This window comes from Gorilla gorilla, chromosome 10, assembly GCF_029281585.2.
Source record: "Gorilla gorilla gorilla isolate KB3781 chromosome 10, NHGRI_mGorGor1-v2.1_pri, whole genome shotgun sequence".
NCBI classification, from domain to species: Eukaryota; Metazoa; Chordata; class Mammalia; order Primates; family Hominidae; genus Gorilla; species Gorilla gorilla.
The window spans coordinates 46,927,219-46,953,241 of record NC_073234.2 but is presented as its reverse complement, the minus strand read 5'-3'; the positions used below and the strand labels follow the sequence as shown (position 1 = coordinate 46,953,241).

Here is a 26,023-nt window from a genome sequence, read left to right as displayed (position 1 = left end):
AAGAGGGTGAGGTGGACCTCATACCCTACCTTCCCAAATTTCCCATAAATTTGTGGCTATGCTGCCCTCTGGTGGCTGAATTTTAGTCTATCCTGACAGGGACATCTTTGTCTCCAACACCCCCAATTGCTCTCCCTCTTGCTGCCTGTTAGGACAGGCCTTGAGGAGAAAAGAGAACCCTGAGGGTCCCTCACTTTGCGAGATTTATCTTCAAAGATCTGAACCCTGTGGCATGTTGGTTAAGAATTCGGGCTTTCCCAGCCAGATAAGGCTGAGTTTCACTCTGTTCTGCCACTCACTGTGTGACTTTGCACAAGTTATGTAACCTCTCTGGGCCTCAGTTTCTGTTTGTGTAAATGGGATAAATAGTACCAACCTCACAGAACTCTGTGAGAAATTAAATGTGATAATGTATGCAAACTAACACCCCCTACCAGCACACAGTAGCAATGAAAACAAAGCAATACAAAAACCTAACTGGGCTTTCTTCTAATTTAGTTCTGTGGCTTTTTCCTCTCAACTCATTTCATTATTCTGATTTAGGGAAGCCTGGTAAATTTTCTGAACCATCCTCCCCCACCTCCACCTTGGACCTCCCCCTTTGCATTCTGCTCTAATCCTCAAACCCAAAGAGAAGAGGTTCCTTTCCCTTCTCCCTTGGGAGTGTTGGGGACCAGGTCTGATGGGGGATGAGGGAGGGGCAGAGGAGTCAAGCCCTGCTTTTTCTCCTTCCATCACCTCTTTCACCTAAGAAGGGAACGTAGAACTAGTTTCACAGTTTCTGGGGGGTCATACTTCTGGCTCCTAGTGGAAAGAAGCCATGAGAGAAATAGGCATCTGCTTTCCGCCAAGTCGCTTGGTTCCAGGATGGGTTTGGAAAGAGTAACATGAGATCACAGATTCTAGTTCTGGTCAGTGGGGGCACTGGGTCAGATTTATTGCACTTGCAACAGAGTTTAAATAAGTCCTGGGTGTCTGGTGCCAAGGTGAGGGAAGGGTTGGGCAGAGAGAGGAGGGGCAGCATCAGTGCAGCTGGCAGGCAGAACCCAAATTCTGCAGGCCCAGGACAGTGGGCTCCCCTTTCTCCAGGGAACAGGGAGGGCCTGTGTCTGGCCAGGCTGAGGTTCCAGATCTGTTGCCATCATGGCCCCTTCAGGGTCCTGGGAAATTCCTGGCTTCTCCTAAATCAGGGTGAACTGGGCCTCCAGGATCAGGTCTGGAGCAGGCCCAAATATAGTCCTGGATCTGCCTGGATTAGGTGCCAATGTCTGAGTCTGGGTTCCAGATCAACTCCAGACCCCAGGCTGGATCTGGCCCCATTTGAGTTCTGATTCCCCTTGGAGCTGGGCTCTGGGCCAGCATCTATCCTTGTGTGGCATCTGTCCTGAGCTGGTCCTGGGGCACCATCCATAGTTAGTGTTCTTTGTTGGCCCACCAGGGTGGGGCTGTCCAGAGCTGCCAGGTCTTAACTCCCCAAGCTCCAGGTTCTTAGCTGGGGGCTTCTTTTGGATTTCTGGCAAGGCTGAGGACAGATCTTTGCAGGTTGGAGCTGGACAGGAAGTCCTTGTGGCATGTCTGGCCCAAAGAACTGTGAATGGATTTCCTAGTTATCTTTCCAAGTTGTTTCAGGAAACTCTCCAAAATGCAAAGGCTTCAGGGAGGCTGGGGCCTCTGTCCCTGGATCTGAGTTCCCCCATCCATGAAGAGGGTATGTGTAAACAAGGGTCCTTCACAGTGCATGGGGGGGAGGGATCCCCAGCTCCTCACCCCCCTGGCTCTGGCCCTTCAAGTATGTCTCTGGGCTGGGGAGAGGAGCTTCTCCCTGGCCGTCAGCACCTTCAAGAAGTAGCCAGACCCCTCCCCTTCAGTAGAATGAGGGTGGGGGGACTGGTTCTTCAGGATTGGGAGTCTGAAATTGGGAGGACTCAGGCATCAGAGGTGGCTGGAGGCTTGAGCTGAGCTTTTTCCATGGCGGTGCCATATGGGAGGGAGCGTTTGAAGAATCCGAGCTGATAAAGGGGAAAAGAGGGAGAGTTTAGGTACTCTGGCTGCCATTTCTCCACAGCTCTTATTCCAAGAAGTAATAAGGAGGACTCTAGTGCCTCCAACCTCTACATCCTGCAAAAGTGGCCTCTGAATTCAGGCTAGGACTACCCCTCTAAGTTGTGCAATGGACCCAGGAGGACTAAACTTGGGGGTGATTTTGTATGGGGGGTATCTTTTACCAGTGCCTTTAAAATTCCCCAGTTAAGCCAGAAATGGCAGATAGGTTTGAACTCAAATGCCAAGTCTGATTGCTTAGTAGTGGCTGCTTCTGTTTGTTTGTTTTTGAGACAGGGTCTCACTCTGTTGACCAGCCTGGAGTGCAGTGGCATGATCATGGCTCACTGTAGCCTCAAACTCCTGGGCTCAAGCGATCCTCCCACCTCAGCCTCCAGAGTAGGACTATAGGCACGCACCACCAAACCTGGCTAATCTTTGTGTTTTTTTTTGTAGAGACAAGGTCCTAGTGTGTTACCCAGGCTGGTCTTGAATTCCTGGGCTCAAGCTGTCTTCCCACCCTGGCCTCCCAAAATGTTGGGATTACAGGTGTGAGCCACCACACCTGGCCATGGCTGCCTCTTGAGAGAGATTCTGAAGCCACTTCTAGATGATCAGTAGCCATTTCTAGGTTAGTGATGGCTGCCATGGATTTTTGGAGAAACTGACAGCACAAATGCCATGTATTTGTCATCTTTGGGTTCCAATGATTTTTGTAAGTATAGGCAAACTTATCATCTTGAGTCAAGAGGACCCTTTCTAAGCTAGGGGCTATAGAATGAAGCGGGGGGGATCTTATAGGGGAAGGGTTAGGATGGGATGCATGTAGCCAGGACAGAGGTGGGGGCACATGGCTGGTGAACTGGTCTAGAGGTAGATACTTCGGACTGTGCCAGGTCAAGGGCAGAGCCTGATGAGAGGGTGGCCAAGTCACAAGCAGGATGTGGCTGACCTTGTAGAGGATGTAGATGAGTAGACCTAGGAGCAGGAGGCCAAATAGGATGGCTAGGATGATGATCCACAGTGGGACACCATAGCTGCCTTCTGCCTTGGTCCATTGCACAGCTGTGGCCACCTGGGGAGCAAGTTGGGTGAAGTCAATGAAAGCTCAGAAGTTCTTTCTACCCTATACTTGGCCCCCACTTGTCATTGGATCTAGACCCACTTCCCACCTCTTATTTTCAACTAACAGCATTCTGAACTTAAAAATTTAAGTTCCTAAAATGTACAATATTGTCTCTTACTTTTGGGCTTTCATATCATATCCATTTTTTTTTTTTGACAGAGTCTCACTCTGTCACTCAGGCTGGAGTGCAGTGGTGTGATCTCAGCTTACTACAACCTCTGCATCCTGGTCTCAAGCGATCCTCCTGCCTCAGCCTCCCGAGTAGCTGGGACCACAGATATGCGCCACCACATCTGGCTAATTTTGTATTTTTTGTAGAGACAGGATCTCACTGTGTTGCCCAGGTTGATCTTGAACTTCTGAGCTCAAGCAGTCCACTTGCCTTGGCCTTCCAAAGTGCTGGGATTACAGGTGTGAGCCACTGTGCTCAGCCTCATATCTGTTATTCACCTCTCCCCAGGATATCCCTTTCCTGAATGGCTAGCCTGGTTAGTTCCTATTTATTCTTCAGGTCTCAGCTTGAACATCACTTCTTCCAGGAAGCCTTCCCTGACCCAGTTAGACTGGGTTCAGGTGTTCCTATTATGTGTTTTCATAAATATCACCACACTTGGAACACTGTGTTGTTCCACGAGACTGTGAACACCAGGAGCAAAGATACCATGTTGATCTTGCTTACCACTCTGTCTCTGGCATCTGCACAGTGCTTGGCACATAGTACATTCTCAACAGTTGTTAACAATACCAAGGCCAGCCCTCACCCAAGTCCCAGCCCTGTTCCAGCACTCTGAGCCCTGTATTCCCTCATCCAGTCCTCTGGCCCTAGACTCACCTGACGCTCCTTTTGGGGCAGCTGCCGAGGCAGGATTCGGTAGGGCATCTTCAGGGCTTTGTACACAGCCTCACACTGCAGGCTAAATGGCTGGTGCTCCCGCTTTGGGTAGGGGAAAGTTGGTTAGCACATCCTCTCTTGGGATCCAGAGGACATAGCGTTCCCCATCGTCTGGCTGGGGTTGTGATCTTTCCCTATTTTGGACTCATTCTTCCTGAGTCTCTCTCTCTCTTTTTTTTTTTTTGTTTGAGACTAGGTCTCACTCTGTCCCCCAGGGTGGAGTGCAGTGGTGTGGGCTTAGGTCACTGCAACCTCCACCTCCTGGGCTCAAGCAATCCTCCTGCCTCAGCCTCCCAAGTAGCCGAGACTACAGGCATGTGCCATCATGCCCAGCTAATTTTTGTTTTGTTTTGTTTTTGTAGAAGTGGAGTTTTGCCATGTTGCCCAGGCTGGTCTCAAACTTCTGGGCTCAAGGGATCCGCCAACCTTGGCCTCCCAAAGTGCTGGGATTACTGGTGTGAGCCACTGTGCCTGGCCCGTGAGCTTCTCTTGATGTTCCTTATATGAGATAATAAATGTGTAACTGAATAATTGTAACTTGATAATATATAATTAGATGACTACGTGTTCAATAAAATTTTTTTTTTAATTATTAATGTGCTTTGACACCAGGACAGTGCCTAGCCCGCAGTGTGTGCTCAAGAAGTGACTGCTCTTTACTGTTCCTACATGTGTTTACCTCTCCACTATGGATTCATCTTCCATCTTACTGTTTTTCTATCATTCTTTGCACACTGGTCTCTCTCCAGCCCTCCCTCCTCTGAATGGGCCAGGAAAGGGAAGCTGCTGCTCCCACTGTGGCCACTAGATGGCGCCAAGGACATACAGCCTGGTCTAGACAAGGGCGAGGAAGGGCGCTGGAGTGCTGGGTCCCATTCACCAAAGGAGAGGTGGCTACTGCAGTGGAGAAGGGGGTGGGTCAGTCTAAGCAGGCCCAAAGGTCAGGGGTCAGGGCTGAGGTAAGGCTCCCTCACCTGCAAGAAAGTCTTGGCCCAGACTCGGAAATGCAACTGCAGACTTTGGCTCTCTTGTTGGTGCAGGGGCCCGAGCTCACAGCGCAGCCTGAAACACTCAGCCTCCGGGCATTTCTAGGAAGAAAGAAGCTTGAACCTGGTGTTCTGCCCTTGTGATGGCTCTGAGAACCCCAGAGTACTCAACACTTTGGTCCACACCTCATTCCCTGCCTGACTTACCAGGATCTGAGGTCCCGAGGAAGCAGAGCTGCGGCTTGGAGCTTCCCGTTTTTGCTGGTGGTGCAGGGAACCCTCGGGATCCAACTATAAAAGAAAGTGTTGGGCCCGTTTCCCATCTCATTACAGCTTCTAAGTCAGCTTGCACCTGGGTTCCAGAGCAGCTTCAACCTATTCTTTCATCTATCTCTTTATTGATTCATCCAACTGTCCACCTCCTATGTGCAAGGCACCGAGCTCAGGGTTAAAATATGGAAATGAAGAAAACTTGGTTCTTGGAGTTCACACTGGAGGAGATGCTTAAATAAATACTTAGGTCTGTGTTCCTGTTTTTGCACTGGCTGTTCCCTCGGTTTGGAATGCTCATCCCTGAGTCTCATAGATAGGTTCAACCTTATCTTTCAGGCCTCAGTTCAGCTGTGACGTCTTCAAGAGGTTTTTCTATGATCCAATTTAAATAGCGTCCCTACAGCTTATTAACTCTTCACTTCATTACCTTTCAATCCCTGTTAATTTTTCTCCTTCTCTTTTTCTTTTCTATGTCTATCACCCTTCACTAGAATGTAAGTTCCATGAACGTGGAGACCTTGTCAGTTTTGTTTGGTGCAATATTTCCTGGGCCTAACAGTGTTCAGTACAGTCACTTATTTAATTAAATGTTAATGAGTAAATGAACTATAAAACAGGCATTGGGGCCCAGAGGAAAAGGTTTGAAGAAGGCTTCCTAGAGGAGGTGGCACATAACTGGGCCCTAGGGGTATGCCGGGAAACAAAGAAGGGATAGTTCAGGCAGAAAGAAACACAGTGGATGAAAGTCCTTTTTCCTCCAGAGGATTTTGAGGTAACTTTGGGCCTTGTGACCCTCAACCCTAGCTATAGGCACATCCTCATTGCCTCTTGCAGGCCCCCAGCAACCTTCCCCAACCCCTCAGCCTTGGTCCTCTGAATCTGCTCCTCTTCCCCATGCCAGTGTTCAGGATCTCACCTCCAGGCCCTTTGGGTTAATGGGGTGATTGGTGGTGCAGTTGAGTCCCGTAATTCTGGTAACATATAGGAGCTGCTGACCTTCCAGAGCCTGGGGACAGCTGAGTTCCAGCACGCCCTGGCTAATGGAGCTGGGGCCTTGGTTGATGAGCTGAGGAGGGAAGAGCACAATCATCATGAGAAGGAAGGGAATGCTTCTGCCCCCTTGAGACCCTGGATCACCATGGCTCCACTATACCCTGCTGTCAGGCTCCTATCTCAGAGATGAAGCAGGGAAGCAATGGGCAGAGGTGAAATCCTCTCTAGCCAACACTTTTGGAGGGGGCTCCATCTTTCTTTCCAAGCCACTCAATTGGCCTGTCTCTCCTCTGGCTGTTTCTCACAGGACTCTGCCTCATGCCTTTGCATATCACTTACTCCTCCCTCCTCTCTTTCTCTCAGTCCCTCACATGGGTTCCAGACATCTGTCACTCATATTAGCTCCTCCTTTCCCATCATTCATTCTGGCCCTGTCCCTTCCCCCCTTACCTCATAGACATGGTGGACAGCAGGTCCCAGGTCCTCCTCCTTCTGAGGCTGGTCTCGGGGATGCCAGTCGCTTACTGGGAATAGCACTGCCTCAGGCTTGGAGACACTAAGGAGGAGGGTGGTTTAGAGGAGGGTGGAAGGAACCCCATATGCATCCTTCCCTAGAAGTCTGTGTCCCCTCTCAGAAAGACCCCATTCTGCCTGGCACTGACCCGTTCAGGGTGACCTGGGCCTGAGCCTCCACGGAAAGCCGGAAGGAAACCACGTCGCTTTGCGAGTTGTTGAGATTCTTGCTGTGGGATGGAGGCAAGACTGAGGTGCTGGAGTGCAGCCAGTGAGAATGGCGCCCAGCCCTCCCTTCCGTCCCCAGCTCAGCCCCAGCCTAGACACACTCACTCCCTACCTGAGGATCTGGAAGTCAAACTGGATGGTTTTCTTAGTGTCCCGGAGATGAGGGACTGTAAACCGAAGGCCACCCCACAGCTGGGGACAGAAAAAGAGGAAAAGAGGGCAGTTAGACTGTGTATTTCACCCTCCCTCCGTACCTCACAGCTGTGCTCTCGGCTGGCTGGTTACCGCCCTCAGGTCTGCTCTCCCTCTGTCCCATCCTCTTTCATCCCAAACTTACACTGGCTCCTGCCTTCATGGGGTTGCCCAGGTCACACACCAGCAGGCGGCTCTGGTTCACGGCAAAGTAGTCACAGCTCAGGCTGGAGAAGTTCTGGAGATGGGGTGGGCACTGGTCAGGTTTTGGTGTCCCCTCTAGAGGGGTATCCTCCCAAATCCCACTCGAGAGTCCCATCTCACCCCTGGGTGTCTGACGAGTCCTGAGTACTCAGCCTCTGGAGGGGCGGTGACCCGAAGTTCAGCCTCATAGGCGCCACCCTCACCCACATTCTGGGCATGGAAAGTGAGGTTCAGGGCATTCTTGTCACCCAGGTACACATGGTTCTGCTCCCTGGAAGGGACACAGAGGGTAAGGGACATTGGTGAATTAATCCTCAAACCAGGACAAAGGACCATTATAAGAGTAGTAATACGAGGCTGGGTGTGGTGGCTCACACCTGTAATCCCAGCACTTTGGGAGGCTGAGGCGGGTGGATCACGAGGTCAGGAGTTCAAGACAAGCCTGGCCAAGATGGTGAAACCCTGTCTCTACTAAAAATAATAATAAAAAAATTAGCTGGGCATGGTGGGAGGCACCTGTAATCCCAGCTACTTGGGACGCTGAGGCAGAGAATCTCTTGAACCTGGGAGGCGGAGGTTGCAGTGAGCCGAGATTGCGCCACTGCACTCCAGCCTGGGTGACAAGGGCATGACTCCGTCTCAAAAAAAAAAAAAAAAAGAGTAATAATAAAGTAATAATAGACACTGTTTACTGAGTTCTAACTCTATGGCAGGCACTAGGCTAGATTTTTTATGTAGATTATTTCATTTAATCTTTCCAAAAAGTCTGAGAAATAAATGCTACTATTCCCACTATACAGACAAAGGAGTTAAAACTCAGAGCAGCTCAGCAACTTCCCAAGGCGACACAGCTAGTATGTCCCTAGCTGATTTTTTCAGGTGCCAGGTGCACCTGGAGCTCCCTAGCTTACCGTCAGCCCTACTTACCCAAACACTTCCAGCTGCAGGTCAGGCACACAGATGTTGTCTTCTCCACAGTCCAGCAAGATCTGAGCCTGGGGAGCAGGGCAGCCTTGAGAGGGGAAGTTTAGACCCATTCCTGGGCTGTAGGCTCTTCTCTTTCCATGGCCCTGCCCCCCCAGTACCCAGGCCTCTGTCTTCCCAGGTCCCTTCTCCCTGCCCTGTCCTCACCTTGTCCTCTATCCGGCTCTTGCTCTGGTAATGTAGGGCTGGCCTGAGGCCGTGGCTGTCCACTGGGGCTTGGGGGTCCAAGGAGAAGTTGAGAGCGATGTGAATCGGCGAGAGTTTGTCTCGAAATTCTGACTCGTTCTGGGGCCAGAGGAGAGAGTTCACGGAGTCAGGGGACTCTGGAGACTTAGTGGCCCTGCTCCTCAGCCTCTCTCATCTCCCTTTGTCTGCTTAGGGCCCAATTCTGACCATCCTCATTGTTTCAGAGGCCCTGGCAGCCTGCTTCCCAGCTCCTCTGACAGAAGGTCTCCCTTTCTCAGCCCCCACAAGAGTCCCAAGCCCTTCACTGGAATCCCCCAATCTTTTTCCCTTCAGGAGGTGCCCTCAGTTCTGTGTGGCCACCCTCCCTGGCCAGTCCACACCCCGCCCTCTGGGCCATACCCTGAGGTAGATCTTCATCTCTCTGCAATCCTCTCGAGCCCCATTCTGGATGAGCAGGGTCTGGGTCAGGGTTGCCTGCCTGGAGGCCAGGAACAGTGCCCGCCGTACCCCTCCCTTCTGCTTCTGCCAGTCCAGCTGAAGTTCCACTGTGAAACCTGAAGCCAGGGACATATAAAGGGAAACTGCTTGTCTTTCCTCATCTTTTCAGAGAGAAGAAATGTCCCCAGGTCCCCAGTCCCTTCATTCTCTGTCCTAGGGCCTGAGAGATCCAGGCAGTCTCCCTCACCAATGGAGTCAGCAACGTGTTTTCCAGAAGCATTGAGGCAGAAGCTAAGGTTGATGCTGGAGAAAGACCAAGAAGAAAGCTGGTGAATCCAACTGGAACAGACATCCTATCCTCTACTTATCTCCCAGCCAGACCCAGACTAGGACACCACCATTTTCCCCTTTTTAAGGCAGACTTGGTGCCCCTGCCCACTCCCAGGCTCAGGTCTCTGCAATTTCCTGGGCACCAGCTCACCAGGCCACAGGGTTCCCCTCTAAGCTGCAGCTGCGCTCCTCTGGGTTGAACATGGCGGGGAAGATGGTGAGGGAGGCACTGGCGGACACGATGGGGCGGCCCCTGCCAAGAGTGAATGTGGGGTCAATAGAATTAGGACTCCTCTGTAACCTGGACACAGGAAACTGATGCCCAAGTGCCAGAATGTGTGTCCTCTGCATTGATTTTCCCAACCTCAGCTCTGTTGAGAAATTTCCAGTTCCAGTCCACCCAGGTTGTCCCCTCATCTCCCTTTGGAGCTCATACCTGTATACCACAGCCTTGTCCACACCAAAGGACCCCACAATCAGATCTGTAAGAAGTCAAGAAATCACCTCTTACAGCAAGCCCCAAATCAGGATCCTTTCTTCCTAACCCCTCCTGGTTTCAATGCTCAGGGAGGTTGAAGTGAGAAGACAGCGCCCTCTGTTGGAATTAGCCAGAACTGCACCCAGGAACTTAAGGAAAGGTGCAGAAGAGAGGGTAGGGGTCAGTGACCAGGGAATTTTAAGGTGAAAAGGGGCCTCAGGCACAACTCACCAGGGTATCCATTGCCATCCAGGTCTCGGCCTCCTCGAAGGGCAGAGCCAAAGAAGTCTGGGGTGTGGCTGGCTGCCCACAGGGGCTGCAGAACCTGGGAAGGCTTAGAGCCCAGCCCTCCTGGGCCCCCTGGAAATACAAACACTACTCCCTGCTGGGTCTCCCCACCAAAGGGAGCCCCGATGGCCACATCTGGAAGACACAGAACACACACTAGTCAGCAGGCCAGGAATCCATGGGCTCAAATCTCTACTACCAGACCCCAGGACCTAGGATCCTATTTTTTCCCATCTGTCAGTCCCTATATTCTAATCTTCAAATCCCAAGACCCAGACAGTGGGATTTTAACCCCTCGGGAAGTCGTGGAGGTCTGGGTATCTTAGCTGACAGATGCCCTCTCCCCAAATCCCTTCTGACTTGGGCCCCTGCCTCCTCTTTCACTCTCTGAGCCCATGGTACTCACCATTGTAGCCATCCTGGTCCAGGTCCCCCAGGGGGGTCAAGGAGCTGCCAAATCGGCCAAACTCATCATGGCCAGTGAGGGTAAGGGTGGTCGTGGGCTCTATGCCGGCTGGGTGCTGCAGGTAGACGTAGACCCTGCCCACCTCCTGAGGCCGCCCATCAGGGGTCCGATCCATGAGCAGGGGTGCCCCCACCAGCAAGTCATCCAGCCTGAGGGGAAGGGCAAACTCAGGCATCTCGATACCCTGTCTTGCCATCCCACCCCAATCCTAGTGCTAGAAATCCCAGACACTCTGAATTCCATCAAGTCAGAAGACCTGAGGTCTCTGATCATCAGCTCTCAGCTCTTTCCTTGTCCCTGAGCAAGGGGAATGCAGGTATGAGCGAGAGTCTAGAGAAAAAGCCCTGGAGAAACTCTCCTTGCATTTTCTGTCCCATTCCCACTCTTCCCTCTTGGATCTGGGAGGGTATCACAGTGCGCTCATTTCCCACCACTCACCCGTCCCCATTGACGTCTGTGGCGGCCACTGCATAGCCAAAGTAGGAGGCCATCTGGGGAGGACAAAGGGGCAGCGCTGGGTCAGAATTAGAAGGTTCAATCCACAGGATCAAGAGGGGCTGGGAAGTTGGGCTGACATCATTAGGTCAGGGCTGGGGCTTCGTTGACAGAGGCCAAGCTGGGGTGGGGTTGAGGGGTATCCTTACCTGTTCCCCTGAGAAGTTGTAGAGGGATTGAATGTCTGAGCCATTAAGGATGGTGACCTGGGAGATGAAGAGATAGGCCCATTGGTCCTGGACTCCCAGAATATCCCATGGTTAAAGAACAGATGTGTACAGGACACCCAGGGGCAGGCATTCCTTAGAGACGCAGACCACTGTCCCTAGCTCCCTCCTCAGCTTTGCCCTCATATTCCCACCTCTATACCAGGTAGTTCCACCCTATGTCTGCTTCACTATTTTTCTCCCTATCAATCACCAACTACTGACAGATTTTGTATTTATCTGTTCGTTGTCCCTCTCCACCCACTAGAATGTAAGATCAATAGGGGCAGGAACTTGATTTTGTTCTTTGCTTTCTCCTCAGAACCTAAAGTCATGCTTGGTGAGTAGTAGGCACTCAATAATAATTATGACTGAATGTGTGCTGGTGCCTCAAACCCATCACGTTCAAAACCTAAGTCATCCTCATCCTCCAGTCCCCCGAACCACAAACACCATTTCTCCCCTATATTCCCTTAGTGACTGGCCCCACCAGGCCTCTTGAATCCTGGTGTGAGCCCTTTCCCAGGACTGCTGGACAGATGTCTTGACAATGTCCCTGCCTCCAGCTCTCCCAGCAGATCTAGGAGGCTACCTCTGGCTTGGAAATCCAGTGGCCCCCTGCAGTCACTGCCCAAAGTCTCAACTTCTTGGCTGGTCCTCCAAAGCTCTGGAGAATCTGGCCCTAACCTATCTGTTTTTGCTCAACCTTTCCATATTCTACTCAGCCTCAATCAGCTCATGAGTCTGCTAAGCTGGGCTGAAATTGTTTCCTTTTCTTCCACCTCATTCATGCTCCTGCACAGGATGCCCTCCTGCCTCATCTCTGCTGAACCTTCATAGAACCTTCTCTCATCTGTCCTCTTCCTTTTTAAAAATTTAAAATTTTTATTTCCTGACTCCCCAAACTTGTTACCATCCTTTTCCTAGAAAGATTATTCCTTCCCCTAAACTGCTATGTCACTGTATCCACTTTGCTGAAGTTTACCAAAATGCAGAAAGAATGCTGATTTTGGATTAAGAGAGACCTGATTTTAAACCTACTTACTAACTGGGTGATCTTAAGCAACTTACTTGGTCTCTTAGAACCTCAGTGTTCTCATATGCAAAATACAGATGATAATATCTACCCCATAGGCTTGTTGTGAAGAATAGAAATCATGAATAGATAGTGCCTGATGCACTGAGTAGAGAATGAATAGTTGCTCCACTTTAGATCATAATTGTATGTGTGTCTTATCTATCATACTTGATTAGAAGCATCTTATAAGATGGGGTATGATACCTTATTCATCTTATCTCTTACCTTGCCTTAATAAATGTTGTTAGTTGAATGAAATCCAATGGCACTCTTATCTGTATCTTTTAAAAAGCACTTGTCCTGGTCTAATAATAACATCTGCCAGTTGTACATTGCCTAACAATTCACTGAGTACTTTCACATGCATTTTCTCATTTCATCCTTGCCAGAGCCTTGTGAGGTCAGAACGATTGTTATCCCAGTATACAGAGAAGAAGAAGGCTCAGAGAGGTTCAGCAGGAAGCAGAGTATGAATAAAGAGCAGAATGATTCTGCCAGAGTAAGTGCCAGAACTTGAATGCCAGTCTGCCTCCAGAGCCCATGTTCTGATCCACCTTTTTGAGCCCTTGCAAACTGCCATGCACGGTTCTTTGTGATTAGGCAGGGGAAGAGAGGAAGTGAGGGGTCAGGCTGGGTCTTACATAGCCGTAAGTGAGGTTCCCTTTGGGCACACCAGCAACAAAGTCTGCAAAGAGAAGAGAAAGTTGTGACCTAAGGGTGGGGAAAGGGAAGCAGATAATGGTAAGTGGTCAAGTTCATGGGCTCTCTGGCCCTGAGCCTCTAACCATCCCCCTCCCTTGGCCCCAGCCTGGGGACACACTCACCTTCTGTGTCATCACCACTGAATTCACCCACAGCCACAGAGTATCCTGGGGGACAGGGTGGGTGGATGTTAGGATTCCTGCTTTGGGGACCCCTCTGCTCTGGCCTATCCGCCAATCCCTTCCCCACCCCTACTGGGCCATCATAGTCAGCAGGCACATGACAAGTATGGCAGGGGTGCTGGGGATGCCTGAGTAGGAGAGGGGAGGCAAGGGGGTGAGTGGGGACAGGAGCACTTGAGGTTCTCCCTCTGCCATCCCTTCCCCACTTGCTTGCTCACCTAGGTAGCTGTCATCATAGATGGAACTGGCCTGGCGAGTCTGCAGCTGCCCCTGAACCAGGTTGATCAGGTACTCGGGGTAATAAGATTCTGCAATCTGCTCCTGAGTGGCAGACAGGATCTGGCCTGGAGAGAGGATGAAGAGGGAGTAGATGGAGAGGAAGTGGCAGAGGGGGCTTGGGACTCTGGGGGCTGACTGGGTAGTATTTCAGAAGTCTGGTTCAAGAAAGGGAAGCATGGGGAGGGTGGTGGCATGTAAGCTTCAGGAAAGGAAGAGGAGAATTGGGAGTAGGGTGGGAGGCTATGTGCCAGGGGACTTAAAGAATGGCAGAAACAGGCAGGGCGCGGCGGCTCATGCCTATAATCCCAGCACTTTGAGAGGCCAAGGGGGGTGGATCACGAGGTCAGGAGTCCAAGACCAGCCTGGCCAAGATGGTGAAACCCCTTCTCTACTAAAACTACAAAAATTAGCCAGGCGCGGTGGCAGGCGCCTGTAATCCCAGCTACTTGGGAGGCTGAGGCAGGAGAATCGCTTGAACCTGGGCAGCAGAGGTTGCGCCACTGCACTCCAGCCTGGGTGACAGAGTGAGACTTCGTCTCAAAAAAAAAAAAAAAAAAAGAATGGCGGAGACAGGACTTACCTTGCCAGAAATAGCTTCCTGGTCCACCTAAAACCACACGGCCAGTCTGTGGGTGAAAGGAGGGGAGTCCAACATCTGGTCCCAATCCCCCCATGTCCACCACCCACGGCCCCTTCTCTCCCAGACCACTCTCTCACCTTGGTGAACTCGGCACTGAAGCCTCCTTGGCAGTAACCCTGTCCTGCTGCCCAGCTGAAATCTGTGAGGGGAGAAGGTGGTGAAAATGAGCCCTGCACAGATGGGTCATCCAGGAAAGAAGAGAGGGCATAGGGAAGGAGGTGTGAGAGAGAACCAGAGAAAGGGCCTTCCTGGACCAGACAGTAAGCATAAAGGCTAACGAACTGGGTTAGCCTTTATCTTAAGCAACTTAGAACCTCATGGGGGCACATGGTGGGTGCGAGTCAACCCTAAGTATATGAGACACTTCAAGTATATGAGAAGGCAGACATGGGGCACAGGCCCCCTCTTGCCCCTACCTGAGCGGCAGGGTGCATACTCCAGAATTCGGGTGAAGTTATCTGTGGAGAGGTAGCAGGTGCCCACGGGGTCGCTCAGTGGCTCCTTCTCTGTGCGCCAGCTGTACAGTGGAGCGCATGCCTGGGAGGGCCCAGGAGGAGGGGCCTTCAGATTCAGTCCAGTAAGGCCCTTCCTCCCTCCCTCCAGGCCCGGCCTTACCCAACCACTGCCCATCCCCTGGCCACCACACCACTGAGCTTGCTGGCCCCTCACCAAGATGGAGGAGCCATGGGCTCGAACTGTTGCCCCGAACCACTGCAAGGACTTGTACTCCACAGGCTCCTCTCCCTCTGAGCTGGACAGTGAGGACTCCAGGAGCCGAGAGCCTTGTGGAAGTGAGAAGGGGGAGTCTTACTGAGCCATGGACATTTGAGCTCTAGGGCAGCCCCTACCCTCAGCCTGGGGATACCCAACAAACGCTTCCAAGCCCTGAGACTCCATGACTCACTGGGAGTGTGGAATTGGTAAGGAGCTTAATTCTGCTTTGTGTAGTCTGTTTGTGTAGCCTGACTTATCTCTCCACTACACACATACACATACACACACACACATACATACACATGCACGCACAGGCACACAGAACCTGGGCTTTCTTTTTTTTTTTGAGATGGAGTCTCACTCTGTCACCCAGGCTGGAGTGCAGTAGCGTGATCTCGGCTCAGTGCAACCTCCGCCTCCCTGGTTCAAGGGATTCTGCTGCCTCAGCCTCCTCAGTAGCTGGGATTACAGGTGCGCGTCACCACGCCTGGCTAATTTTTGTATTTTTAGTAGAGACGGGGTTTCATCATGTTGGTCAGGCTGATCTCGAACTCCTGACCTCATGATCTGCCCGCCTCAGCCTCCCAAAGTGCTGGGATTACAAGCGTGAGCCACTGCGCCCGCCTATAACCTGGGCTTTCTAGAGTTGCCTCCCCAAGGTTCCTGCTTTCTCACCCAACTGAGACAAGGATGCCTGCTGTGGAGTAGGGGCAGGAGAATGGTGGGGAACAGTGGCTATTTCCCAAGAGAGTAACCCTTTGGCTGCACTTCTTTGTCTATACTTGGACTGTGTCTCTAACATCATCTTGTTCCACCTCCTTTTTTTTTTTTTGTTTTTTGAGATAGGGTCTTACTCTGTTGCCCAGGCTGGAGTGCAGTGGCGTGATTATGGCTCACTGCAACCTTGACCTCCCGGGTGCAAGTGATCCTCCCACATAAGCCCCCCAAGTGGGTGGAAACTATACCCAACTAATTTTTGTGTTTTTTGTACAGATGGGGTTTTGCCATGTTGACCAGGTTTTTTTTTAATTTTTTTTTTTTTTTTTTTTAAACAGGGTCTTGCTCTGTCACTCAGGCTACAGGGCAGTGGGGCAAGTAGTACTCATTGCAGCCTTGGCTGCAGTGATGGAGAATCACTCAAGTGATTCTCCCACCTCAACCTCCTGAGTAGCTGGGACTACAAGTGCTCACCATTATGCCTGGCTAATTTTTTTTTTTTTTTTTTTGAGACAGAGTCTTTCTCTGTAGCCCACGCTGGAGTGCAGTGACATGATTTCAGCTCACTGCAATCTCTGCCTCCTGAGTTCAAGCAATTCTTGTGCCTCAGCTTCCCAAGTAGCTGGGATTACAGGCAAGTGCCACCATGCCCAGCTAATTTTTGTATTTTCAGTAGAGACGGGGTTTTGCCATGATGGCCAGTCTGGTCTCAAACTCCTGGCCTCAAGTGATCCACCTGCCTTGGCCTCCCAAAGTGCTGGGATTACAAGCATGAGCCACCGCACCCAGCTCTGTCTAATGTTTTTGGTAGAGACAGGGTCTCGCTATGTTGGCCAGGATGGTCTTGAACTCCTGGGACCAAGTGATCCTCCTGCCTCGGCCTCCCAAAGTGCTGGGATTACAGGCACATGCCACCGTGCCCAGCCTGTCCAGTTTTTATTTCTGGAGACAGATGGCCCTAGTTCATATCCTCGCTCCAATGTTTGCTAGCTGTATAACCTTGGATAAGCTACTTACCCTCTGTCTCCTCACTTAGAAAATGGGGATAATAATACCTTATACAGTTGTTGAAAGGATTAAGTGAACTAATATATGTAAAGTGTTCACAACTGGGCCTGGCACAGAGCAACTGATAGCTGTTAGTCTCCATCTTCCTCCCATCCATCTGTGTCTACTCAGCCCTTGAGCTCCTTGAGGGCAGTGGCTTAGTCATCTTTCAACCCCTGCAGCACCAGCACAGTGCCTGTCATGCACTGTCACTTAGTCAGTACTTAGTTAAAGGAACTGAATAGTTTGTGCAACGTTCCCTGTCTGTCTGTGTTACGGCCCTGGCCTCCCAGAATTGTGGGTGATTCAGGGGAAATGAGAGCCACATGTTTCTGAATCATGCCCGTCCTCCTTGGGCTGGGCTGGATGTGAGAGTGGAGTGAGTGCCATGGGGATCCACTGTAAGCAGTTGGAGCACCAGAGCTGGTGCTGAGAGGTCACGTGGCCGGGGTTCCAGCAGGCTCCACCCCTCGCCCCAGGCCCCACCCAGGCCTTGCCCCCAGGCTGCAGTCCCACCCCCCAGTCCCTCCCTGAATTTCACTGGCCTACCTTTGCTGTCAAATTCAACGGGGGTGCACTGTGTGGGGCTGGCACCCCAAGGACAGAGGTAGACAGCACCACCCTGCAGCACTCCTGGCTGGCTGGTATTAGCCTTGGGTGCTCCCACCAGCACACTGACTCTGTGGGGGGGAAAAGCGAGGCAGTTGAGGATGGCTCCTAGCTTTTCATTGGTGTCTGGAGGCAGGAAGGACCCAGGCCTCTAGGCTGGGGCTGGCTGGGGGTGGAGTAGATGCCCCCTGCGTTGTATTTATATCTCAGAAGATGCCACAGATGCCAGAGGCACAGGCTGGAGTCAGGCGGTCCCCATGTGCCGCTGTCACTAACACAACCCTCCCCTCCTCCCGCCATTCTCTGTCCTCTCCTACCTTATCCTGTTCATAAAGAGAGGAGGAACCACAGTCAATTTCTAGAAGGGGAAGAGGGGCCAGAGCCTGTACCCCTGGCTTCTCCCTCTCCTCTATGTACCTGCTGAGATTAGATGTACAGCTTCTGGAACCCCAAGGTCCTGTGGAGCCTCAGGGTCTCTCATCTAGCCTATATACTCTCCTCCCAAGCCAAATCCCCTCCCTGGGCCAAGACCCAGGCATCCGGCTGCCCAGCCACCCAGCCTTGGGGCGTGTAGGAGGAAAATGTGAGTCTTGGAAATCAGGCAGCAGGAGTGGAGAGAGGAGCTGGAGGACAGTGAAAACAGATTGTTCCACTGGGCCTGGGCCTGCCCTCACCCCGGCCCTGGTGTGGACCTCCCCTTCCTGGCTGGGTCTGTGTTTCAGCCCTTGAACCCCTTTCCCATAGACCACCCCCAGCTGACTGAATTCAGAGTCTGCTCTACCGGGGTCCTAGTTCTGGACACAGTGCCTCTGTTCCCCCTGATATGAGGAGAAGTTTGCCCTGTGTAATGGGGTGGTCATAGCTAAGGGCCTGGGCAGTCCTCCTGCCGTCAGCTCTGCCTCATTCATCCCTAGGTCTCTTGCCTCCAAGACCTCCACACAGCTCTTGGCTCTCTTGGTTTCCCCTAAGGGTCTCCTGCCAGGACTTGTATCTGGCAGCCTGGGCAACTCGACCCAGCCTCTGGACCAGTGCTCCTGCCAGCCTTGGCCTCTGCTCTGCTCTGTGTCTGCCTCTGGCACTGCTTCACAATCTCTCTGTCCCTCTGCCCCTGTGACTGCTTGCTCTGTTGGTTTTGGTTTTTGAATCCTATCTCTCTATCTCAGATTTTACATTTCTCCATCTCTATTGGTTTCTGTTCACTTTCAGCTTTCAACCCGTCCAATACCTACCCTTTCCCTGATATTTGAATACCTTCCTCAGCTTTCTCACTAGGCAAGAAGGCCCAAAGTGAAGGATTATGGTAGAGGTCACAAGAGCTGGGGGTATTTTCCAAGAAGACCAGGTATACTGAGGTGGGGAGGAGTGGCCCAGGAGGTATAGGGGATGGAAACAGCAGAGAGGACAGGTCCGAGGGGACGGAAGAGGAGAGTGAGGAGGGGTCTGTGAGGGCCAGTGGTGAGAATGGAGGGGAGAGAAGGCAGGGTCCAGAGGAATAGGAGATGGGTAGGCTGAAGAGGGAGAGCTCCTGAAGTTAGGAGGGGTGGGGAGGGGAGGTGCCAGTCTCCGTTACTCTGGGGACAGGAAATGTTTACTGCCTGTGGCTTCCTGTCTGTTTCCAACCTCTCACTTCTCCGTTTGTCTCCCACACCCCCACCTCCCTGCCAGGCCCCACCCTTCTCACTTAGGCATGACATCCACTTGTGGGGTCTGGCTGCCCTGCCCTAGGGCTGGGTGATGTGAGAGAAGTAGACCCCTCTCTCAGCAGGGGCAGCCCCCAGAGAACTTGGTTGCTGCCTTCAGGCTCTAGAAAGCAGAAAGGGCCACCAACCGGCACTAGACCAGAACAGCAGAGGTACAGGAAGCAGTGAAAGGAGCACTGGACCAGGAGCCAAGAGTTCTGGTTCAGGCACTAACTGTGGACTTGGGCAATACCCTCTCCCTCTTCCTCTGGGTGAAGAAGAGGTTCTCTCAAAGTTTCCTGGAGCACAGGGCTAAGGCCAAGAGACCCTATTCCTGCTGCCAATTTCTCCAACACCCACTGCTCTTGGAGAGGAGCTGAGCCTGACACTCCTGGGGTGGCCTGAGGAAGTAGCCTGGAGTTTAGTAGGGTTGCAAGACAGAGAGTTTACAAAGCTTGTAAAGCCCACAAGCCAGGGGCATATCCATTCCGGCTGTGCGATGGTTCAGGATACCTGGCATGCAGGCAAGTGACACAGACCCAGGCCTCCTTTCCTCCCGACACACTACCCATGGCTTATTCCTGGACAGGCAGTGGCCCTTCCATCCCAGCAACCTTAAGTCAATCCAATAAATAGTGCCTCCCCTGCCAACATGCCAAGTGAGGTGACTGGTGCCATGGATGGCATGCAAGCTAGTTTGTCCTTATTTTCCCACATCTTTTTCCTGCTTCCTAAATCCTGCAGCAGTTGGGCACTTTTAGGGGTCTAAGAAGGTAACAATGGAGGGTCCGTGTGCTATTTTCAATATTTCAGAAAGCCTAACGGAAATCATGCATTTACCAGATAAGGTGGCCTAGGCTAATTAAAACCTCAAGTGTATTTGCTTTTGGCTGGAATTATATCAACTTATGTGGGAACCTGGTTATCTCATGCTGGTCAGAAACTCTGATTGGCAGCTATAGATGTTTTTGGTTAATAAAAAATGAGAAAAGGGCCAGGTGCGGTGGCTCACGCCTGTAATCCCAGCACTTTGGGAGGCCGAGACGGGCAGATCACGAGGTCAGGAGATCGAGACCATCCTGGCTAACACGGTGAAACTCCGTCTCTACTAAAAATACAAAAAAATTATCCAGGCGTTGTGGCGGGCGCTTGTAGTCTCACCTACTAGGGAGGCTGAGGCAGGAGAATGGCATGAACCTGGGAGGCAGAGCTTGCAGGGAGCCGAGATCACGCCACTACACTCCAGCCCAGGGATAGAGCGAGACTCCTTCTCAACAACAACAAAAACAACAACAACAACAACGGCCAGGCGTGGTGGCTCACGCTTGTAATCCCAGCACTTTGGGAGGCTGAGACAGGCAGATCACCTGAGGTCGGGAGTTTGAGACCAGCTTGACCAACATGGCGAAACCCCGTCTCTACTAAAAATACAAAATTAGCTGGGCGTGGTGGCACATGCCTGTAATTCCAGCTACTCAGGAGGCTGAGGCAGGAGAATCGCTTGAACCAGGGAGGTGGGGGTTGAGGCCAAGATTGCGCCATTGCATCCCAGACTGGGCAACAAGAGCGAAACTCCATCTCAAAAAAATAAAAAATAAAAATAAAAAAAATGAGAAAAGGAATTCATTATTTCTTACTAAATGCAGGTTGGCAGGTACACTTTTCTGAAATAGAGTCTGAGAGAAGAAATAATTGCCATAATTTATTCTGAAGCCTCAGAAATGGAAGGGTTGGTCCTTGGAGACACAGACTACCACAGCTAGAAGGCACTGTAGAGAGCATCCACTGGTTTTAAGACTTCACTGTAGGTGCCTGAGGCCACATGGCATAAAGGCAGACTGGCCTCGTTCTGACACTCCTTAAGAAAAAGTTCAAAGCTGCTCACCTCGTCCCATGTTCTCATTCTGCAGATGGGAAAACTATCTCAGAGGAGTTAAGTAACGTGCTTAGGTCACTCAGAATCCCTCCCAGAATATGAAGCAGAAATCAGGAATCCTGATTTCTACGACAGCATTCTAGTCTACCCCATTGCCAACTTATTCCCTCCTCTCATATCTGCTATCTCCCCAGCTTTTGATTAACCAAGTCCCAGTTCAATACTGGGTTACTGTTTGACTCTGTTGGCCTGACAAGGTCAGGGGTGGAGAGCAGCAAGTGGACCAGCGCCCAGCTCCTACAGGTCCTACAGCAGCATGGGCCAGGCCAGAGGAGGACACCTGGTTTGGGGTCCCCCAGTGCATTCACAAGGGATATGTATGATTGGCTGGGGAAGAACAGCTGTCTCCACTTGGGGCAGTTGCAGAAGGGAACAAGGAGCTGAGCTGAGACTGGCCTGCCTCTCAAGCTTTCAAGTGTCCTGGGCCAAGTCACTGCCTCTCTTCAAGCTTTGGATTCTCTGGCATAAAATGATGGATTTCCCTTGAATGTTTCCTAAACTAACTTCTGGTTCAAAATTTCTATGACTCCTGAAGCCTCAGTTGTTTTTATTTTTTGTTTGTTGTTGTTCTTTTGAGATGGAGTCTCACTCTGTCGCCCAGTCTGGAGTTGCTCAGTACAGATGTGATCTCAGCTCACTGCAATCTATGCCTCCCAGGTTCAAGCGATTCTCCTGCCTCAGTTTCCCGAGTAGCTGGGATTACAGGTGCGTGCCAGCACGCTCGGCTAATTTTTTTATTTTTAGTAGAGATGGGGTTTCACCATGTTGGTCAGGCTGGTCTCGAACTCCTGACCTCAGGTGATCCACCCACCTCCGCCTCCCAAAGTGCTGGCATTACAGGCGTGAGCCACTGCACCTGGCCAGCCTCAGTTTTTGTATATCTAAAAATGGGGCAATAATGCTTCCTTTGCTTTAACACAAGGATTTTTGTTATAATCCAATGGAAAAATCGATATGAAAGTGCTAAAGGAATATGACAGACTATTGTTACTATCACTAGTATAAGCAAATACTCAAAGCAAGTAAGAAATGGGGGAGAACTTAAAGAACTAGGCGGTAGCCAGGAAGGAGAGAACCAGAAACAGAAACAGCTACCCCATAAAAACCATGCCGCCCATGTATTGATCACTCTCTGTGGACCAGGTCCCTTTTGAATATGTTTTCTCATTTAGTCCTCAGAACTCCGTTAGTCAGGTGTCTGATTTTCATGGGAAGACCAGGCTCCAAGAGCTTAAATACCTCTCCCTAGGTACTAGGGTACCACACAAAAAACTAGTAAGTAGTGGGGACTCACACCTACCTCTGTCTGACTGAAAGCTTTGCCCTTTCCTACCATCTAACTGCTTTGGTGCTCGCCCTGTCCTTTAATACTATTTTGGTGTTCACCACAAGAGGTGATGCAGGAAGAACAAGAACACTGAGGCTCTCCCTCTTTGGCAATGGCCGTAGGTGAGGGGCTATGTTTGTCTTGTGTTGTGGGAAAGGGGGTGAAGGCCTAGCTGTGGTGGGAGGAGGTCACTGGGGAGGTAGAATGTTCTACTCTAAGAGGGTATTGTAAATAGGAAATGAGAGGGAAGGAGTGCAAGCTGGACACCTGGGTTCTCTTGGGAGGGGAGATGAGCAGAAGGGGAGGGGGAAGGGATGAGAGAGCTAGGTCCTGTTTTAGAAGAGGACTTTAGGGACTATAGGATCAGGCCAGGGGCCAGACGGACACCTAGGGGACCAGGAATGTGTGAAGTCCAGATGTTTTAGAGGAGTGTTTTAAAGGGAAATTTAGGGGAGGGGAGAGTAAAGAGAAGGTTAAATGCCAGACAACTAGATACTCTGATCTGCGGGAGGAGACCTCATCCCCTTACTCCCTCCCTCTTTTCTGCTCCATTAGGGCTGTGATAAGAAGTTTGAGGGAACCTGGGGGAGACCAGGCCTGGCAGAGGCTCCAGGCCACGGTGATGATGCAATGGGGTTTGGGCAAAAGGCCAGGGGGGTGGGGTGGGGGTTGGGTGGGGACCTTGAATAGCCCAGAACAACAGTTGGGGCCTAATCATTTTTCTTTTCTCCCATCCTCAAGTCCTCCAGACAAAGGAGAATTTGCCTTTCTCCCCAGTTGTATTAGCTAGATTAACCCCTTTTCTCCAAAAACTGTAGGGACTGAGTAGAGATCAGTTAACTGCCTCATGTGTAAAAACAGGTCACTTCTGAAAGAATTCCCCTCAAACCCTGAGATCCTGGGGTTGGGGTGGGGGTGAGCAGTAGGAAGCTCCCAGCTCAGAGATGTAGAAGAAAAAGGATTACACCAGTCATTGTGGAGGACCAGGAATCTGGCATCTATGGCCTAGCCCAGGAGCAACCACCTACCTCTCTTGCTTCCCAATCTCCCCGCCATCCCACATTTAAACAGACACCCTTGGTTCTAATGTTGCTTCCACTCTAACTCCTGTTTCCCAAGCCTGTCAGTACCCCATTTTCTAGGCACTCGGGGTCCGGGTCTGCTTATCACTGTGCTGAGTTGGGAATAAGGATCCTCCTTTGAGATTTCCAGGGTCCTGAGTCCTTCATTCTGACGTTCTTGGCCCCACGGAGCCCCCGTCTCCCCAGCTTCCGACCCCAGCCCCAGAAGTCCCGGTCTCAGCACAGCTCCAGCCCACCAGCTACAGGAAACCAGCTTTTCTCTTCCTCCCAAGAGCCAGAGGAAGAGGGAAACCGCCCACCCCCCTTCACGCGCGCACACACCCCTCCCGACACATCCCAGCACCCGCCCTTGGCTGAGTTCGCCCCCAGCCCCAGGACCCCAGTGCCAGAGTCCCCGCACTCGCCCCCAGTTCTCGGATCCCATCGCCTGAACAGAGATTGGGGGCGGAGGGAGGAGTAGGAGACAGAGGAGAAAGGCGAGGGAGCCGCCGTCCTCTCTCGGGTCTTTCCCCGGTCTGAGCTGAGGGGGGAGGGGAGGATGAGGCTGGCCCCCATTTAACCTTCCGACCCCCTCAGTCTCTGACTTTCCTCCTACTACACGTAGCTCATTCGGCTTCTACCCGTTCTCTCGCCGCACAATGGCTCCTACGGATCCCGAGGTCTCCTGGAGCCCCCAAAAGCCCTTCCCGGCCTCTGCGCCCCCTCTGCGCCCCCACCCGCCCCAGGTCCCAGCAGCCCACAGACTTCAGCCAGAGACCTTCAGCTCTCCATTCACGCCCTCTCCTCTCCCTTGGCCCGGAGACCCCTGCCCAGACTTCTCTAGCTCCGTGTCCTCTCCCCACCGGACACATGTCTCCCCACTGATCTCAAACGCCAGGGCCCCTCCTCACCCGCCACGGTGCCCTCCCTACTCCAGCGCAGGCCCCCAACTCTAGCGCGGGCCCCCAACTGCAGCTCTATTCCTTACAAACTCCACCCTCAAACTCAAGCCCTGGTCCCCTCCAGACCCCAGCCGCGCCCCCAGTCTCCAGGAGGCTCCCCCACCCCCATCCCGTCTCCAGCCCTCCTCACTCACCCGTCTGTTCCCGGCCGGTAAAACTCCACTGAGAATCCGAAGAAGGAGCCCGGGGGCCCCGAGAGTACTGCTGGGGCCTCCGTGTCTAAGTTGAAGCCCCCGACCCTGGGTGGCGGCGGCAGCAGCAGCAACAGCAGCGGCAGCAGCGGGGGTCGGCGCCGGGGGCCCCAGCGCAGCTGCACGGCGTGGAGAGGGGACTCTGGCGTCCGGCTCCCCATAGCGCCCGCTCTTCCCTGTCCTGGGGCCACCGACCCGGAGCCGCTTCCTAAACCTCCCAGAGGCGAATGACTCAACGCGGGGAGGAGTTTGCCAAACTCCCGGCTGAGCCCTCCCCCCGCCTGCCGAGGGGGCTGGCGGGGGGGCATTCCTGGGTCCCTGGAACTCTGAGCCCGCGTCCCCCACCCCTAAGGGGCGTGGGGGGGGGCGCACCTCTCCAACCCCCTTTCCCCAGCCCCAGCTGGAAGCCGGTTGTCTGGACTGGGTTAGACTGGGCGGGTTTGGGTTCTTCCCCCTCCTCTCTGCTTCCCCCTCCTTCCTCCCCATTCCTTTCCAGATGTACAACGTAAACGCTCGGAAAACGAGTCGGAAAAGGGAGCGGAGAATTTCCTAATGAGGAAAGGAATCACCTCTGGTGGGCGGAGGAAGCCTGTATATGTGTGTGGGGTCTCCCTTAGTGCTTTAGGGAGGAGACTTTGGGGTCTAAAGAGACAGGAGACTCCTCTGGCGTCCGGCCAACTGGGATTCCCCCTTGCCTTCCGGGGCCGCCGGGTGCCTGGGTTCTGGCCAGCTGGATTTGGGACACAAGAGTTGAGGTACAGAGACAGCGTTCGCAGTCAGCTTGCTAGAGGACCTACACGGGCTCCTCAAGTTCGGCTGCTTCCTCCTCCAAGCTGCTAGTATTGAAAACCCAGGAGTTTGGGGTCATTCATCAGGAGGATTCTGCTCCAGTTTGCCCCCTTCTTGGTCCTAGGGTATGTAAACCTCTGCTGAGCCCCTTCCTTGGATCTGACAGTTGACCAAAAGCCTGCGAGTGGCTGGCCCCTCAGTACCTTCTTAATTAAAGTGGCCCGGTTCCTACAAACCTGGAGAATTGTGAGAGGTGGTAGTGGTGGTGGAAAGTCTTGCAAAGGGACCCAACCTTCAGCTTCTAATGGCTGTAAACGCTGGGAGCTCTGGCCAGGCACGGTGGCTCACACCTGTAATCCCAGCACTTTGGGAGACCGAGGTGAGCAGATCACCTGAGGCCAGGAGTTCAAGACCAGCCTGGCCAACATGGCAAAGCCCATCTCCACTAAAAATACAAAAATTAGCCAGATGTGGTGGTCTGCACCTGTAATCCCAGCTACTCGGGAAGCTGAGGCAGGATAATTACTTGAACCCAGGAGGCAGAGACTGCAATGAGCCGCGATTGCACCACTGCACTCTAGCCTGGGTGACAGAGCAAGACTGTCTCCAAAAAAAAAAAAAAAAATCCAAAGACCAAAAACCAAAAAAACAATGGGAGCTGGAAGCCAGGACCCCATTCTTCCCGGATTCCCCTGTGGAAGTAGAGGAAGGGACTCTAGAAGGGGAAGGCAGTGACCCCCTGCCCACCTCTTCCCCAAGCTCAGGCTCTGTGTGATGAGATCACTTTTCAGG

At 52.2% G+C, this 26,023-nt stretch overlaps 1 protein-coding gene and 1 long non-coding RNA gene across 2 annotated transcripts in view; one reads left to right on the top strand and one right to left on the bottom strand.

Moving 5' to 3' along the window:
* Window positions 1–26,023, top strand: part of LOC134756559 (uncharacterized) — a 45,462-nt gene that overhangs the window by 2,906 nt on the left and 16,533 nt on the right. The window lies entirely within an intron of this gene.
* On the bottom strand, window positions 901–24,945 carry ITGA5 (integrin subunit alpha 5). The gene is made up of 30 exons (XM_004053263.5): window positions 24,386–24,945; window positions 17,227–17,357; window positions 14,869–14,981; window positions 14,616–14,736; window positions 14,277–14,338; window positions 14,140–14,185; window positions 13,499–13,624; window positions 13,221–13,265; window positions 13,038–13,081; window positions 11,262–11,318; window positions 11,056–11,108; window positions 10,558–10,766; window positions 10,095–10,286; window positions 9,822–9,867; window positions 9,537–9,638; window positions 9,303–9,358; window positions 9,017–9,171; window positions 8,579–8,716; window positions 8,375–8,442; window positions 7,568–7,718; window positions 7,389–7,481; window positions 7,164–7,243; window positions 6,973–7,053; window positions 6,761–6,866; window positions 6,234–6,383; window positions 5,252–5,335; window positions 5,033–5,146; window positions 3,999–4,100; window positions 2,993–3,115; window positions 901–2,009 (listed from the first exon to the last, which is right to left on the bottom strand). The coding sequence occupies exons 1-30, from the start codon at window positions 24,748–24,750 to the stop codon at window positions 1,926–1,928; spliced, it is 3,297 nt and encodes a 1,098-aa protein (XP_004053311.3). The 5' UTR covers window positions 24,751–24,945; the 3' UTR covers window positions 901–1,925.